Genomic DNA, 19,856 nt, shown 5'->3' with positions numbered 1-19,856 from the left:
TTGACATTGATGAAAGTTTTAGTCACACCCATAAACACAAATATTAATGTTGTAATGCGCTAACAAATACAGCGTTATACCACAATTATATAAGACAAATTACAACCAACTTCATTGGAGTAAAGGGTATTTGTCCAGTCTTTGTAGTTAAGGATTATTTATTACTATTGTTTTCAACTGACGAAACGATATATTTAAAATTTGAATTGAGGTAAATAATCGAAAAGCTCTTGTCTGCTTGTGCGGGTGTAGCCTACGTGTGGTGTGGGTAGGTCTATGTCCCACATTGGTTTGTCTGCACATTATCTCGAGAACCGTTTGACGTACCTACAGCTGAGACATTTAGAACCAAAATTGGTCTATTGAATAGTATAGCAAGTCGGAAAACAGGATTTTGATTCCATTACTTATACCAAATAAGACGCTTGTTTATACCAAAATAGGCTTCTCAGATTTCTGTATTTAGTCAACGTACTTTCCTCATCCGGACAACAAGGAAAACTCAAATAAATATGGCAATGGAAATATAACTTGTTATATTTAATAGTTCCTCTACATGCAAAACTACAGAAATAAATGTCAGACGTAAACAGGCGTGGATTGCTTAAATCAGAAGAAAATCCAAACCCAGACGTCAGTCCCGGCAATGGTAGTTCCTAGGTCTGGCTGTCCGTTGGCGCTGTAAACATTGTGGTCCAAACATGTCACAAAAACATCAAAAAACACTCCCTACCCCTAGATACATATATTGAAAAAAAATAAAATGGCCATTATTATGGTAGGTCATTTGGCTCTTCATTTTATACGCCGAGAACTAAAATAAGTTTCACACTTCAATAATGTTCACATTGTTGAACTTTTCCACTATTAAATCTTTACATTATAATATACAATTTTTCTAAAGCAAATCTTTCATATGGTGCATAATTTTAAAATATTGTAAAAAATCACTATGGTTTAGTATTTTTTAATGAGGAACTAAATCATAACAAATTTGAGTGTTAAAAAAATGTATACAGTTATTTATATTGCAAATAACATAATAAACCTCTTAACCTATTAATACGCATTGAATACACTTTATTTTTTAATTACGTTTCACATGAACATATAGAAAACTCATTACCCCTTCAAATACAAGTTTTGAAGAAATCATATGGTTGTAACTCCAAGTATAATTATTATGGAATGGTAAGTATGTGACACCTCGTTTTCAATGTCTAAGAGAAGGAATGTCTTTTATATCTAATTAAGCTGTCTATATCTAAGCATATTTTAGTGAAAGGTTTTCACTACTGAAAATAATAAATACATAGGTAGTATTAATGCTCAAATCCATAACGTTGTTCATTAGTGTGTTTAAAAAGTTATGTACCTTTGCACATGGCTGACCTATGGAAACAACTGTACACGAGAGTATTATTTTGTTTTGTATTTAAAAACATTCAGGCTCCCAATAAATAAATTTATATACTCTTACATGGCAAAAATCCATTGGAAAAGTGAAATTTCTTACTTCCCTAGTTTCTTATATAGTAATTAAAAACCCCTAACTATGAGGTTACCGAACCTCGCCCTTGGCTCGTTTTACAAGTTGCGTCAAACACGTGCGTTAATTACCATTATTACACACTCTTAGCGTACTTTTCCAACTAACATAACTATGTAATTAACAGTTTGATCGAAAATCTGTAGATGTCACGTTTACATAATAAGTCAAATTAATGTCCCACTTCAATAATACTGATTTGTTAATCTCGCTGTTTATTTTATTTTATTACTGTATACATATGTATAAGTATAATAGTAATTTATATCATACTTGAACTTAATATTTGTGTGTGTGCGTCCTCTTCTATTTTTATTCGTTCTGTACCTGTTATAACAAGCAAGCAGCGCACCAAAGGAGTGTAACAAACTTTACCTGCGTCGCTCACCTTAATTAATTTCTTAACTCATTTTTCGATATGTGATTATTGTCCTTCATAAAATCCGCATTACAAATAATTCAAATAAATGGAGAATTAAATAAAAAAATAACAATATATTAAATAATAGCAGTAACCTACGGCTGCGCACGCAATTTTGTAGTTTTGCAACTGAATGAGCACTTCTGGTTCGAGTGAATTGCATTTCCGACTCCAATGTTGTTTACCTTCTTGCTACAACCAAGAAAATATGATGAAGAGTGTATATTGATGGACATTGTAATTTACTAGGGTCTTAGTATTTTTTTGTTCCATAGTTGATTTTGCCTTTGTCCCAATATATATTCTTCATTGATTGATACAAAACTTGAAACTGTAAGAAATATTTCTATAATATTGTTGAGGCTGTAAGAAAAAACAAATTGTTTGGTCCTTACATTTGAGAGATGGTGGAATAGAGGAGGTATTCTACAAATACAGGTACACTCTGTTGGATAGAGCAGCGATGGTTTGCCTTGGCTAGTAGTGCATGTCTCGATATTTTAAAGTATTGTTTGAGGAAAACATATTCAAAATGTATAATTATTTTAGAACGTGTGAACAATATTCAATGTATATATTGTTATTCAGTAAATAAACTATGGCTCTGGTCGATGTATTTCACTTATTACAAATAATTTAAATATTTTTGGTACATTTTCTATTTGGTTTCGGGTAATTTTCATTTCTTGAACACCACAACTCCTTGCTTGAGGATTTCCTTGAGATAGTAAATTAATTAAAAGAACAGTTCCCATTACACACCACTATTAACATTGAGTACAATTAAGTTTATGCATTTTTACAAAACTTATTCAAGTGGAGTACAAATAAATATACTACATATATAGAAATCTATATATGATATTATAAATGAAGTTGACATAAAACGTGTTTTAAGAGTTCACACACAACATAACCATTATTCTACGATTGATTTGAGTGTAAAAGATATAATAGACACTGGATGGTTAGTGAATTGTTCATTTCAAAATCTGAAACCATTTATTAATTTAGAATTTTAGATTACGGAAGTGACTCGACCACGACATGAGTGTGTTGTTTCTCGTTAGTAGTAGATTATTACGTAACTCCTAAAGTATCGTATTACCACATATCCTATAGTAGTATTGGAGACTTCTGGCTCGATTTACTTGCGCCAACACTTTACTTGTCCTGATCCACATCAGTCATGTTCCCTCGGTCGCACAGTAGCCACACTGCGGTCAGGTCACGTGACCTAGTCAGATGTCAACCACCTACCAGTAGGCTGTCAGCGACCGGTCGCGATGGACGACGTGGAGTTACAGCCTGTGGCAGTTGACCCCGTGCCCCCTGTGGTCCTCCAGGCAGGCAAGAGGCGCAACCCCCTGCCCCTCCAGAACTCCTACGCCGCAAAGAAGACGGTCGCCCAGGGGATGATGGATGTGGCTCTCATCACAGCCAACGCTAATCAGATGAAGTTTGTTCTCGAGTACGGCTCGGAGTCCGCGTCCTACTACCTGGTCCTGACGCTCCTGATCATCAGCCTCCTCCTGCAGGTATTTCTCATTGGTATATACGTCAATAATATAGCATACTGTTCATTGACTGCCCCGGAGGATATTTTATAGCACACATTGAACAGTGTACATTTAATGTTATTATAATTTCTTTGTTTTAATTTTAAAATTTAAAGGAGTTAAAATTAGACTTGGTTTTATTAACCACCAAACAAACGGACAAACGTATGCTAATACCACATTGTACAAATTTAAAACATTGTTATTAACGAACAATTAGATTTATTGTGTCTCTAATCGGTGTCTGAAATTGTCCGAATATTCATGACTTAAAGTAGGCTGTAGAATTTATTTTAAAATTCCAAGAACATTTATATTTACAGTAAGTGTCTATAATATATTTACATTACCATTTAGCCAAACCGTTATCACATGTTAACATTTTATAAACAAATGTAATTCAAAAATTACTATTAACTTCTTTAAAATTATATGTACTTAGAATATTGCAGTTTTACTGTGGGTTATAAATTCCATTAATCGACAAAGAACATAAATTTAACCACGTATTATGAAGACTTCACTTTTAGAACCAATACTACTACTATTTTAAACCACTAGTTATACTGTATTATCTACACACATATATAAGAAATGAAAGCTGTGAGATTTATTAAAAATCTCCACCCAAAAGTTTACATTAAAAATATTGTGATGGAATAGCAAAAAGCCTCGTGCTTTACAAATTTAGTTAAATATTTCTTATAAAATATTGTCTGTTAGGAAAGCACTCACAGGTACATCATTTAAGGCAACGATTCAGTGGCGTAGCAACAGGGAGGGAGGGTGATATATGGATTAACAATCACCCCCTCCTATGCAATTGAGGTCACAAGTATGGATACTAAATTATAATCGAAGAACAAACAGCATTGGAAATAATAAATCCAGACTGTAGCAATCAAACAGTTTCAAATCTTAATTCATTAATATTTGACATAACTCACAGTTAACGAATTTACCCTAGGGGGGGTTCCGTTATACATATTAGTAAACCCCCTCTCGAGAATTATAGCTACGCCACTGAACTGGTTATCGACTAACCAATTAATTTGAACTCCTGCTCTTAATATTGGCTTCTTCCTTACATTCCATTTTAGTGGTTGGTTTTTATTATTGACTCCCAATAATAGTAGATAGATGAGTAGTGTCAAAAGTTAGTAGTAAATATTAGAAACCTTCAATTTTGTTCCATGACTCTGTGAATGTTGATGTTTCGTAAGTATCGTCCGATACTGGGAAGAAGCTCCAAAAACGGTATGTTATGTAATAGTAGAGTGATATATGACCATTATGGCAACAAAGTTGTTCTCTAAATACCCATTCAATTATTCAGCTGACAATATCAGCATTGACACTGTTGTGAATGCTATGATATTCGGCGCGACCTCTCGGAGGAGGAGAGATCCTATCATTCACCACCTTAAAAATAGAGAAATAAAATATATTACAACTGTCCTGTTTGATAAATGTCTATATGAACTAACTGTTCAAATCTTATTATTCAAGCTTAAATGAATCAATATACAATTACTTATTTTTGAATGAACTAATTAATTAGATCATCACGTGTATCTATTTTGTTTTACCTTATTCTCTTAACCATCTCCTCATTTTTCTCTATAGCGTCGTCGATCTTATCTCCATATCCAGGACACCGCTTACTTCTTATCCATTTACATTTGTAACATGTAATCTTAACTCATTTAAATTAATCTCAGAAATGATTTTACTAAAAGAGTTCATATAAAAAAGCACAATTTAGAGTTTGTTATATTGTGGAGTACATAAAAGCTATGCTTATAAAAGAGCGTAGATCTGGCATCGAATTGAGGATTGTGGAAGACATCTTGTGCGGTAAAGTTAGATCATTGCGATGGCCCATAGATACTAGAGCTACCACGCTACATCTCTTGTTTAAAATTATAATCCATTTGAATCTTCTAGAAATAACCTCATTTTTTTAATTAAATTTAAATTGATGGTTTGTTTTTAATTATTGTCAGAGTTTATGATATAACATGCAGCCTATTACCGAGTAATGATAGAGTATCTCGTTTCTCTGGCTACATAGCGAGCTACCACGATGCTTCAACGAGCAACAGATTTAACATTGAATGAAACATCTTATCGTATAACGTAGCTATGGTGGGTAGGTTTGGTCCAATGTGAATGCTGAGTTAGCTCCAGTTCACCTTCCTCTTAGTGCAGCGGCTGAAATCTCACGCTGTCTCAGACTTGACTCCTGCAATATGGAGTCATGATCGTATGAAGAGATCCAAAAACTGTCGGTGAAGTAGAAGCTCAAAATGATCTCTTTACATAGTTTCAACATTAGAGATACCTAGACTGTAAAATACAGTTTAATCTAGGTGAACTTGAGTTAAATTCGGTATTCACACTGAATCAACCCTACCCACCATAGTTACGTTATGTGTAGAAAACTCGGTCGCTCCACCGTGCTTTGATATCGTGTCTAAAAATATCGTAGTGCACTTATTTGAGCACCTGATGATACACTATGATTTGTATACACTGAAGCACCAAGGATTTTCATTTCATTTATTTCATTTACGGCAATACACCATTTTACAAAATATCAATAATTAGCTCAGAAGAGGACTAGTAACTTAGAAGCAGCGTGCAACAATAATATATACAATAATAAATTAATAACAGTACATAACAATATAAGTAACTAGGACAATAACAATGGACATAAACTATATAATACATTGTAACAATAACATAAATAATAAAATATAGATAACAGATAGATAACAGTAACGATAGCAAATATATAACATCGCAGCACTATGTGGACCCTTATTAAGTTGCTATCACAGCCAATAATCGTGCATAAAGCACGATGTGGCCCTTTAAAGGCACCACCCAGGCACTCATCACTTAGAACACACTGTCGATTTTCAGACTCCAGTTGGTGAAGTTATAGCTGCCAGTACGTTTCTCCTGAAGTGACGAAAAGACGGATCAAAGAAGTCCACGTCAGAACACATACTGTTGCCCGTTCTCATCAGCCTCGGAATCGTACCGTGGTAAAGGTAGTTGGTATGATGGTGACGTCTGGTGAACAGTTGGGAGCTCCGTGCTTGACTACGAGGTATATGAAGGTCTATTGCCTGAAGAATGGCTGGACATTCGATCATCCCATTCAAGATCTTAAAAAGGAAAACCATGTCCATTAAGGTTCTGCGAACTGACAGCGGTGGAAGGTGAAGAAAATTAGACATTGTCTCCAAATCGACATCGAGATACTGTTAGGAAGGATATGGTTAGAACGTGCTTGTAGCGGAGGGGGTGGCTGGAGGTATGCCTAAAATATAAACTTAAAACGTTACTTTTACGTCATTGCTAATTGTTTAATAAATTGTCGCTTTCAGTTCATAGTAGTATAAATAAACTGTGATCTAATTTGTTAACAATATCTAAGTAACAATTAATAACAAAACTCTGTACATTTAACATCATAAACGAATAAAGTTTTAACATTTTTATTAAGAAAAAGTATTGCCTGATTTGAGTGAAGCAAATCGCAAAAACATATACGTATATATTAGTTCTTATATATTCCCGTCATTCTCCGTTCTTACGTCGTTCTTGTGTTTGTCCATGTGACGTTGCAAGCCATTCGCAGATTTCACATTTACGACAGTGCCAATTTCCAATATATTGAAAAAAATGGTAACAAACGTTGTTTCCACCTTAATTTTAATGTTTAATTATTGAAAGCTACAAATACAACAGAAACCATTCACAGTTTACAAGTTATTTGCGTCAAAAATTAAGAGTGTGTACATCCTGTGCACTATCGCCTTAAAAAATCTAAAAACATAAAACTTCAAAACTATATTTATAATTTTTGTTTGGATTAAATTTTCTATCGAAATAAAAGATTGAAATTATGACAAAATATTCCCTATTAATCTGATAAAATGTTATATAACATTACTGTATTATCAAATTAACTCTATCTTCTCACAGAAGGCGTCATATCTCAATAAAACATAATGCAATAAAGCATTTAGGCGTCAGGCATAATGAATGACGAAATGATGAAATCTGCTTGCAATCGACTTTTATTTGTTCTCATTCCATACGGCTAAAGTAATTGTAGTGAACAAAAAAATTTATTTTTGAATGATGTTTAAATTCCAGTCAGGATTCGAATACAAGTAATTATGAAGCCGTGCTATTAAATAGGCTGGCTACAACTACAGATTTAAGTATCCCATTAACAACAATTATAATTTACCTGGTAAAATTAAAATTGATCATTGCACGAAATAGGCGTAGTAAATTATTAATTATCTAATACATAATAAGAATTGCTTCCATTTTTGGGATACTGATTTATTTCATTTTCACTAATACGAACTTACAATATTATATGCGGCAATATTTTTCACAACCTATCACGATTATTCAAGGTTGTTTTTTTTATTTATTAAAAAAGATTATTTTGATTTTCTTTTTCTTCAATTATATGTTCTGTCATGTTTGATTGTTAACATAATTAACCTTTATCCGACACCTCAGCGTAAACAAACGTCTCTTATCGTTATCAACCCACATTGGTGGAGGTCTGCAGAGGATATGAGGGAAACCGCATTGAGACCACATCCACAGATAAACAAGGATATAGCCTACAATGCAGTAACTCCAGAACAGCCTTGGCCTTCTTGTGGTCTGAAATATACAGAACAACAAGAAAGAATGCATGAAAGATACATTTACTCATAACTCAGTTTTAATACAAAAGTTTAATAAAGCCGAAAAACTTGTCATTAAGGTTTATTTAAACCTTTTATTTGTCCCGGTTGTTGGTCATTAAGACAACTATAAATTATTCTTATGGCATCGTCAGCCTTAAATTGTGTATAATTCAGTGAGAAATCAATGCCATCAATATCATAATTATTTTAGTCAAGGCCAATACTAACCCAGACGTCTGACTGAGGTTAATATATTCCTTGTAACCAGTCAACAGAACTCGCTAGTTGGGGCTCTGCCCCACCAATAGTAGATTCCTAGATGTGATAGTTGGATGGCGATGTGAACAGTGTGGTAAGAATTAATTCTGTGGTCTTCCTTTTCTGAGATTTCGGCCTAAAACGGATTTTTCACCAAAAGTAGCTGTAATATGAGATTAGGTATTTTGTTTAACTCATTAACTGCCAAATTTTAAAAATTTAGTTTTTGTGGCTAAATGTTTTATTCTATACTAAAACTATTACATTTAAAGTAATTTTCATTATAAATAACTTTAAAGTTGTTATATTGTAAAAAACTAAAAAAGTACCATTTGGGGGTCATGGCATTTAGGGTGAATAAGTACACATTTCAAGAAAAACTCAATTTATTTGTATTTTATTACATAAATCTTCTTAAAAAAATAACAAACTAATTTATTTTATTTATGCCAAGCTTAAAACAGTCTATGTGTAGGCCGACATCGCACTTTGAGCACTGCTTCCTTGCATTCCTTTTGCAAATACCACACTTCCTCTGCCTTCCATTGGTAGTTCTTACTATGAAGTGACCAACAGAGTTCTTTCTAATAGTCTCTAGTGTCCTTTTGGATGCAGGTTTAGGGAAGGCCTTCCAGCTTTTTTGGGATCTGATATAGAGGGGTAAGGCAAGATAAACTCTGGCTACTTGTCGTTTGAAATCTAAAAGAGTGATTTTGGGATTTGCAATATTGTAAAGCACATGCGCATTGACAAGTGCCAAATCAATCATGTTTGTGAACAATGGGAAATACCACTTCTTTCCACGTATTTTTATTCGGTACTAGTTTATCAACCAATCCATTTTGTCCACACCACCCATTCCTTTATTGCAGTTAGAAATACAAAATGGCTGTTTGACTTTTAGTTGCTTTTTTTCTTGTCTCGACCAACGGTTCACTTTCTGTAATGGTTCTATCCCTTCATGATTTGACATGACTTTAACAACATTGCTGTCTTTCCAGGTAATTGCAAGGATTTTGTTTTCTTCATCAAACTGGTGATCAGATGTTCCACTCTCATCCTTTTTCATGATTTTGTCGTCTTTCAAAGAACTCGCACCCATTTGTCTGATTTGAGTAGTACCTGTTGCGCGAACTATGAGTTCAGTGACATTTTTCATTATGTAATAATTAGTAAAGAAGTTGTCGAAGTACAGTGCGTGATGTTCAGGATGTTGTAAAACAGCGACCTTTTTCATGACACCAGAGTAGCCAAGTGAAAACGTTTCGTCGTTATTAAATACTTGTTTCCCTTCATAGAGTTCAGTGTGGAAACAATATCCAGTTTCAGAGCCGCATAGTGCCCATTGTTTGAAACCAAACCTAATAGGTTTGCCTCTAATGAATTGCTTAAAAAAGTGATGACCATAATACCGAACCATTTGTTCGTCTATGCTGAGCTTTTATGAGAAATCTCCATACTTTAGGAAATTTGTGTTAAGCATTTCATAAAGTGGAGAGATTTTAAAATCTTTAGGTGAACTTTCATTTACAATGTCAATGTTATTGTTCAAATGTAAATTGCGCTTTATTTCAATGTACCTGTTTTTAGTAAAACATTTCCTTACGCAATCAATAGAAATATCATCATCCTTACTACATTAAAGTTGTTCTTGAGGTAATGAGTGACCTGTTAAAAGCAAGAACCCAACAAACTTCCTGAGACAATCATGGCTCAAAGTGAAACCATGGCGGTTGTTTTGTGATGCAAAAATTATGCTTTGTTCAATAATATGTTGAAGTCATCAAAAAGAGTTTCAAAAACTTGTGTGTGAATATGTTCTATATAATATGTTCTATCACTTGTGTGTGTGTGTGATTTATCCTTTAGTTGTAGTTTAATAACCTCTCTTTGATAAGTTTCAGAATCATTCGTAGGTAAACATAAACGAAACTCTGGATCACACTTTTTCCAAATCACAGTATAATTATTATTTTCTTTTTTTTACTTGAGGTTTATTTTTAGACTTGATTTCAGTTTTCTGTCGATTCACAATCGTGGTCGAGGTGCTAGAGGGATCTGGTGAAGGAAAAGTACAACGGTCCGTCGCTGATTTTCTTTTTATACCCTTGGCTGGAGTATTTTTTCAGGGGTTTCCACAATATTACTCAATATCACTGTTGGGTTTTTAGGAACAGGTGTTTGTTCTTCAGTGATTAGGCTAGGAAACAAAGATGGCTTATTTGTACCATTCCCAAAACCATCATACATGCCTATTGAGGGTGGGAGTGCCTGTTGTGATCGTGCTGAGTCTGTTTGTAGGTTATTATCATTGGACAATGAAGGTAAAATAGGGGTTAAGTCATGATCAGCTACAGTTTCATCTGGATTTGTTTGAAATGTATTGTAGTGAAATTCAACTTTTCCTGGAACGTCTATGGGAAGTGTGTCATCTAAAATGCTGTCACCAATTTCCTCTAAGTCTGATACGTCATCTACAGTGTCTGGAGGTAACTGAACAATGTCAATATGAATCTCAAGGTCAATAGAATCAGTGAATTCTGGATCATTTATGAGTTCATTGTGAGTTCTTCTATTTCATTTAATTTAAAAAACTGCCTTCCAGCCATATCTGTAAAGAAAAAAAAAAAAAAAAAAAAAACTATAAAACTTGAACGCGAGATGTATACATGTGGTATATGCCATGATCCCCAAATGGGGATCTACGTTTACGCACCTAAATAAATCAACCAAACTCTTACACAAACAAAACAATATGTGGTTTGTGTTTCATAACCTACATACAGTGAGTGTTACAAGTATAAACACCCAGAACCAAAATATAACTCCGTTACAACCACTTTATAACTAAGAATACAAGAGGTTTTCACTTTACCTGACATTGGTTAAGTAGATATCATATGGTGAAATAATAAATAACATCAAAAATATTAGAACCCCATCTGCTTGAACAGAACAACACTAGGAGTGACAATCAGTACTCATTTGGCGCCAAACAGGCAATACTGCCAACCTAAACAGCTTAGAACCAAATATCCCCAAATGGGGATCATGGCAGGCAATGGGTTAAAAAATATAAAACATAGAAGTTTCATTGGGACTCTGCACACACTAGCGAATTTACTGTGCCTGGTAACTAACCTCAGTGTGACGCCTGGGTTTGTGTTGTATTTGGTTTAAAATCTCTTTTCGGCTGTTAAATGAACTGAATTAATTTTGATAACCATACAATTTTGAATAAAAATGAAATATACTGAATGTGACGAACTTAATAATACAACGCAGACTCATAAATGACATTTCATAAATAATATTCCTAGGAATCAAGCATTAAAATAAATAAATAATAATGTTTAATTACATCTCCAGATTCTGAAGAAGTATATATTTATAAATATGACAATGTAGAGTTGTAGAATACAGCAGGGTATATAGAAAACACAGAATAGTTTCTTTAAGGTTGTAGTAAAGAATAAAGAAATCTACATTTTCTGCAAATGTTCGTAGTAACAGAAACATAAATATCGGTAAATATGATGAAGAGGTCACCTGTAAGATTCAGCTGGAGACATCTACTATCCGAGTATACGAGTATATTTATTTGAGGTATCGAACATTTATTGCTCACAGTTAATGAGGCTGCATTTTGAGAATCCCCCTTTTAAAAAGAAACAACTCAATAATTATTATTTCGGTATTTCTATTTATCATTGAAAATATTCCCTATTAATCTGATAAAATGTTATATAAAACCACTGTATTTTATCATATTAACTCTATCTTCTCACAGAAGGCGTCATATCTCGACAGGCATAATGAATGACGAAATTACTAAATCTGCTTGCAATCGACTTTTATTTGTTTTCACTCCATACGGTTAAGTAATTGTAGTGAACAAAAGAAATGTATTTCTGAATGATGGTTTAACAGCATTCGAAATTCGAATACAACTATTACGAAGCCGTGGTATTAAATAGGCTGGCTACAGTGCAGATTTAAGTATCCCGTTAACAACAATTGTAAAAAATAAATGTTAAGAACGTTACCTCCCTAGGTTCGTAACGAAGAAATAAAGTAAGTAGAAGTATGAAGAAATTAAACCTATTTATAGTAGGCCTTAATTGACAAATAAAATGCTACAGCGATATGCTAGTGAACGTAAATCATCTTAGTAATGAAACGATGTCAGAGAATGTGTTTCAGAATCCCCACTCTCATTTATACAACTTTGTAGCTACGTGGTGGTTTATAATTAATTTACCTAGTAGTTTAACTAATACAATTAATGTACTTAATCCAAATGTCATTCAGTTAGAGAAAATATCAATGAGGAGTACTCAAACAGGGTTATCAGGCGGTTAACTTCCTGGCCTAAATACATTTTCATTAGTAGTTCAGTAGTCGCGGTTTGACATCCTGCACAAAACTAGACTACAATACATGGTGTGTTTATATAGTTACTACCTTCTTAGTTAAACCTGGCAAAATATAAGAAGACGAGATTTGAAAATAAAATATATTGATATAAGCCACTTAATACTATTAGTTGTAGAATAGTACAATTAGTGTCGCATACTTTCTCCTCTATTAACATTGTATTTTCTCCTTGTCCATTCAGGTAGAGAATAATTCTGGGAATTTTAGATTGGGACTTTATTTGAGTTTCTGTTGTTTTAACTGCGTTTAAAACAAAATCAATATATGACAATTTGTTAAGAGTTTTTTAAATTAATTATTATTTATTCTGCTTTTACAATTGTAAGTGTTAGAAATGTTATATCACTAATTAAAGTCAAAAGAACATCTTTACCATTCTTCTGGAATTTGAAGAGTTGTAACTTATTAAAATACAAGTATATTAAAACTTAAGGGAATATGGGATATACTGAATATAAATATTGAAAATGTATTCAAAATTGTTGTATGGAACAAAAATATTTTTAATGTAAGATGGTTTTTGCATAATATCAATAAAATAAAAACCCTAATGAAATATGGAACTAGGATAAACTCATAACACATCTGCAGTTCGTTGTAAAACATTTCCTACAGGGGGCAACGGGCCAGCTACGGTTGTTTCATTTTTCACTTTTAAAGTATTCCGTACTTTGCATATATATATATATATACTATACAGCCGCATGTGAAACTGACTGACTGACTGATATATGTATACAAATTCTAACCTACTTCTAGAAGTGCTAGAAACTTGAAATTTGGCACGGAGGTACCTTTTACCGTGAAATCAACAGGAAAAGTCTGAAAACCGGGAATTTTTAACTTTAAAACCCCTCAAAAAAATTCGCAAAAAAACGCGCATTTTTTACCCTTGCAGGCCTTTTTTGTAAGCCCGATAGCGGGCGAACCATTGGAGCTAGCTCGGATCTGATGAAAAATCGTTAGTCAGGAATGAAGTTAACTACAAAAAAGGTCAAGTGACTTTTTGCTCTATCTCCCATGGTTAAGCGACAAAACGCTCGAATATTTGACATTCCAGAGATTTTTTCGCCAAAAATTATGTTTTGGGCCCGACAGCGACCGAACCGTTTGTCGTAGCTCAAATCTGATTGACCCGTCAAATTAGCAAATTCCGTGATCTACAGAAAACGTCTAGTGACTTTTTGCCATATCTCCATTGGTTTGGCCGAAAAACGTGATTATGTGCAATTTTTTTGTAATTTTTACGTGAAAATTTTGTTTTTGGAATCGATAGCGGCGAAACCATTGGTCGGAGGTCAAAATAAAACAAAGGTTAGATTTAGGAAATAATATGATCCACAAAAAAGGTCAAGTGACTTTTTACTCTATCTCCATTAGTTTGACCGCAAAACGCGATTAAGTGAAAATATTTGGACATTTTCGCCTAAAAATTTACATTCCGGGCTTGATAGCGGCAAAACGGTTGGTCGTAGCTCAAAACAATTTCAATAGGTCTTAGGAAAGAGCGCAATCTACAAAAAAGGTTTAATAACATTTTGCCCTATCCTCAATGGTTTGGCCGGAAAACGCGTTTAAACGCATTACTTTTTCCCGTTAAATTTGTGAGTCTGGGCTACATTGCAGTCAGCAGTTTGTTTAGCACAAAATTAAAAATGTGATTTCAATACAAAATAAGGCGATCTACAAAAAAGATTAATTGATTTTTTACTCTATCTTCATTGGTTTAGCCGTAAAAACGTGATTATGATGAAAATCGTACTTAAAAACTTACCTTCCGGGCTCGATAGTGACCGAACCGATGGTTCTAGCTTAAAACTAAAAACTGTTTTGTTTATTAACTGAAGCGATCTACAAAAAAGGTTTGGTAGCTTTTTGCTCTATCTTTATTTTTTTTGGCTGATAAATGTTAATATTATGTAATTTTGACGTGATAATTTTGTTTCTGGAGTGTATAGCGGTCGAATCTTCAGTCTTAGATTAAATATGAAAGTTTCCAATAATATAAAATGACTAGGTGTACAAAAAAGGTCTAGTAGCTTTTATCGTATATCCTTTCGCAAGCCCGAAAATCGCCTTAAATAGTAAAATACAAACATTCGTATTTGTTGTGAATTGGCAATTTTTGGAGATTTTAATTTATATGCGACTAATATTTGTGCAATTCATTCCAGATTCCGATTGCACTTGCTCTGCTAGGTTAACGAGTGAATACAACAGATTTGAAATTGGCTAAGAGTTAATTAATTTAATGAAATAGTGATTCCTTATCAACACTGTGTTACGGAATGATAATTTCCTAAATAATTGTAACCTCTGATCAACGTTTTTTTATAAAAATTACTGTACACATATTTTTTTAGCACAGACACACATTTCCCAGAAAAGTACAACGCGTTCTTATAACCCCCTATAGCATAACCCCCTCCCGCGAATTTCCTGGTAGATGAATTCCTGATTAAATTAGACCCCCTGATCAACCTAATAATCTGATAAAGTTAGTTTTTATTTTGTTTAGACTAAACAATTAACCATAGTTGGCTAGTGCAGTCTTTGCTCCCAAGCTCTGTACTGCAAAACTAGAGGTCGTAAATGAAATCAGATAGCAGAATCCTCCTTCAATTTTAAATTTTCTAAAAGTAAGGTTTAGTAACTTTTTGTCGTATCTCTAACGGTTAAGCCGCAAAATGCTCTTTAAATCAAAGCTTTGGTTAAAATTAACCACCCTACTTTCGTAAACGACTGACTAGTATACGTCTACTGGAGCACATCGTGAATTAGCTGAGCGTTAGCGAAGGTAACATTAAACCCCCCTGGAATTTCCCTGTATGACCAGATAACCTCCTGAGTAAATTAAACCCCCTGATGTCTTAAACCCCGGTAACATTAACCCCCCCCCTGGGAATTTCCTGGTATGACCAGATAAACTCCTGAGTAAATTAAACCCCCTAATCAATTTCTTAATCTGTTAAATATTACTGACTTAGGTTGATTACTCTTCAGGTAACAACACAGCTTTCCTCATAACGCCCTGTGGTACCACGTAATATTTTAACCCTCGATAACATTAACTCCCCTCCAGGGAATTTCCTTGTATGACTAAATAAACTCCTGAGCAAATAGTAACCCCCTAAACAACTTAAAAATACTGACTTAGGATCGATTTTTTGTTATATTACACTGAAAAATTCACAATAGCTGACCAGTGCAGACTTTTATCCCAAGCATTGCACCACCTAAACCAGACGTCGTAACTCAAATCACACAACGGAATCGAAACACAAAATTAAATTTTCGACAAGAAAGGTCCAGTCACTTATTGTCGTATCTCAAACGGTTAAGCCGTAAAACGCTCTCTAAGTCAAAAGTTTGGGTAAATCCGGAAAATTTAACTATGATATACAAACATAATCTCTGACTTTAGTTACCATCAAATTCTTCTTGTCTTCTAATTTCGCGAACACATAACTTAACTGTTCTACGATATCTATTGATTATTATTATTATACACCACACATCAATTGGCTGAGCGTTAGCGAAGCATTACGACCCGTACGATTGTCGAGAACGGATACATGAAATTTGGAAACCTCATGTCTGAATTTAACCAATTACCAAATTCCGCTTATCCCCGAATTTGCAAGCGTACATCATGGGGGCCTGGGGGCGTAGCCCCCAGCGAGCCGAAGGCGAGTATATATATATATATATATATATATATATATATATATATATATATATTTCCCTTAACTGACTTTTCAACGTTATTTCTTGGCCAGACGAATTCTTTTCGACCGACATCCGTGTACGTGGTCTTCACCTCGGTTCCCTTACACTAAGTTCATTTAACTGTTCCATGATGACATAATAGTTTACACTATTGATTTGTACTATACTGCACTACACTAAACTTCACTGCATTACACTATACGGGACAACACTACAATACTCCTAAAAGCTAAAAACACTACAAAAGTACTATTGAAATCATTTTAAAACTAATGCTAACCGCACAGCTAAAAACCAATGAACAATGACCGAACTGACCCACTGGGCGAACTGAACTGATAAGAGTCCTGTATCATATACAGTGACAAAGGTAGTACATATTTTGGAGGCCTAAGAATAAACCTCTAAGGAACGATGACGTTCATCCAACAGGTTGGTCATCAGAAGCCAAACGGGGACATTTAAAAAAATCCGGGCTTCGATACATCTTTTAAATTCGATCTTTAGCTAAAGGACAGCACAGCCATCAAAGACCATACCTGAGACCAGACAACATGAACATAATTCGTTAGTAACGCATTTCCTGTCTTTTTTAGTTACTAGATCTAACCGTCGGATGGCGCTGTGAAAAGAGTTCCATTACGATTGTTTTTTTATTATTCAATCCCAGCTATGCAATAGATAAACGGATCGCTGCTGCTCAATTATTCCTTTTGTACTGCAATATGTGGACTGTGGAACATATAACTGGTTTCTCTCCTCAGATTGTGGTGGGGGTCTCGTTGGTCTACAAAGGACGATGTGACCTGAAGGGAGAGTCCAAGCTGGAGATGGCCAACCGCATCAACAACAGGGTGGTCATCGGGGTCTTCCTCATCACCATCATAAACGTGTTCATCGCAGCTTTCAGCGTGACGGGACCGGCGAAGGATCAGCACACCGCCTCGGCCCTATGACGTCACCCAGATGCTGTATAACCAAAGAACGTTATAATTACTATAAGGCACGTCTGTGATGTACGATACCTTGCCTGTGATAACTTTTACAAATAGCCAATCACAGGAATGCGTAGTTTTCATGTTTGTTTTAGGTTTGAGCAAAAACAACAAAAGATTAAAAAATAATTTAGTATATATAAACAAAAGAATAATTTATGTTATTTTAGCTACTTCGGAAATGGAAGATTTTAAATAGATGTGAAAATGGTGAATTTTATTTTATATAATTCATGCAATGGGCAACATTTTGCAATAGTTCGAATTTCTTAAATACGATGCATTATGGGTAACCTAAAAAACTGTTGGATCGTAATTGCTACTCCAGTGTTTATAGTGTTGGCAACAATGGTCTCCATACAACGTGTTGTGGGAATTTAATTATGTTTGCTGAATGTGGTTGTATGTTTGGTTGAAATAAGTTACCTAAAAGTCAGGTGATTTATTAAAATATGAATTCTGGAATATAACACAGAATTGATCATATGTCGGAAACTAGATGTAGGTCTTGCCTGTTCTCGTGCTTGCGAATATCGGGCAGTGAGAAAATTTCCCTTATGATAATAAAACACATTTATTGTTTTTATTCATATTTTTTTAATAAGAATTATTATTGTTTAGCTAGGATACATAGTTCAAGTAGATGTACGTAACCGTTTTATTGTTTTGTGTTAGTTTAAAGACACGTCATACAAAATTTGTACTGTTTTGTACTCAACTCAACAAATTAAGATTAGTCTACATTTAAAGTATAGGATAGGCCTACTTTATTTTATATTTATGATAAAACCTACTCTTGTACATAGGCTATTAGTTATAATTATAATAAATTACTTTTTAAACAGTCGTCACCAATGGCTATACCATCCTGAATGTGTTATTATTCCGGAAGCCGTACAAAAGACCTCAGATCATTGTGCATTATTGCTGAAAGATTGGAGATAGATTGTATGGAAATATTTTATTGAAACATTTCCGTTAGATTCGGACAAAATTATATATTGTTTCGTATTTGTGGAAACGATAAAAATGAATAATCCGAACAGCATACGATAGTACTAATTGTGTTATGACCAAAGATAACTCAGATAGGCCTACTCATTCTATACTTGGAATTTGTCTTTAAAAGAGAATAGACCTTGCATGCAATATGAATATTATGTGGTAGAAATTTTGTTTATCCAATGTGACATATGTGTGTTAATATTTTTCTGTAATTTGTAATCACCGTTCCCTTTGTTCGCCATAACACTACGAGCAACCCATATCGTTTCACGTGCCAACAGAGTTTAGTATTGGATGCAGTATCTTCTCATGAACTTACATATACAAAATTATGATGACCAAAGATATAAATAGGAATATTCCCTGTGGTTAATGTAATAGTACCCTGATCAGTAATTATTAAATTTAGTGTATACAACACACTCGTGCACACAAATTTTGATTAGATGACTAATTATTATTTTGAATATTATATAGACAAAGTCTAAAAGTGTACCGCATGTTTTGGTTTTAAATAAGTTAAGAATTACCCGAAAAAGCAAATACTATATGCGTTAACATATGTGTGTTACTGAAAGATAATGTAATTATTAAATAATGTAATACACGTTGGTTTTCATTATTGAATAAGTGGCACACGTAAAAAACCTTCCCTTACCTAATTATATGGCTGCATATATTATATTTGTAAGATAATGCAATTATTGATAAGTCTATCTGAAATAAATCACCGTTATACTTATTGGTTTTTATTATTGACTTAGTGGCACACGTATAAAACCTTCCCTTACCTGATTATATGGCTACATATATTTGATTTGTGTTAATGTATTAAGGAATAAGCCTAGGCTGTTCGTAAACTAATTTATTACTGTAAATGAACCAGTTGACCACAGGAAATAATTATATTTGAACGAGACAGTGGATATACCTGCTCGTTATTCTGGATAAAACTGCAGTGTGTAAGGAGTTACAGTTTTAGAGATTATATTAATTAATGTTAAAAACTCGAAGACTAATTAATACTTAGAGGTGTCGTCAGACAAACCCAAGAGTTGAGAAAGCCTCAATATGAAGGCAGGTATGAGACAGGTTACATTTGAATTCGACTTAATGTTCGTATTATCATGTTCGTTTATTTTTAATGAACAGATAATTTCATAACATAAA

At 33.9% G+C, this 19,856-nt stretch overlaps 1 protein-coding gene across 1 annotated transcript; it reads left to right on the top strand.

The window, feature by feature from the left end:
- Positions 1 to 32: 32 nt before the first annotated feature.
- Positions 33 to 19,428, top strand: LOC124362552 (ninjurin-A-like). The gene is made up of 2 exons (XM_046817171.1): positions 33 to 3,508; positions 17,451 to 19,428. The coding sequence occupies exons 1-2, from the start codon at positions 3,257 to 3,259 to the stop codon at positions 17,640 to 17,642; spliced, it is 444 nt and encodes a 147-aa protein (XP_046673127.1). The 5' UTR covers positions 33 to 3,256; the 3' UTR covers positions 17,643 to 19,428.
- The last annotated feature ends 428 nt before the right edge of the window (positions 19,429 to 19,856 follow it).

The sequence above is a fragment of the Homalodisca vitripennis genome, chromosome 1 (assembly GCF_021130785.1).
Source record: "Homalodisca vitripennis isolate AUS2020 chromosome 1, UT_GWSS_2.1, whole genome shotgun sequence".
NCBI classification, from domain to species: domain Eukaryota; kingdom Metazoa; phylum Arthropoda; class Insecta; order Hemiptera; family Cicadellidae; genus Homalodisca; species Homalodisca vitripennis.
Note: the sequence above shows the minus strand (reverse complement) of the source record. Positions and strands in the feature narration are given on the sequence as shown.

Excerpts from the sequence above, each read along its gene's own strand:
- LOC124362552 (XM_046817171.1), top strand. The coding sequence starts at position 3,257 with ATGGACGACGTGGAGTTACAGCCTGTGGCAGTTGACCCCGTGCCCCCT. Across the intron at positions 3,509-17,450 it reads TCATCAGCCTCCTCCTGCAG|ATTGTGGTGGGGGTCTCGTT; the intron begins GTATTTCTCATT and ends TTCTCTCCTCAG.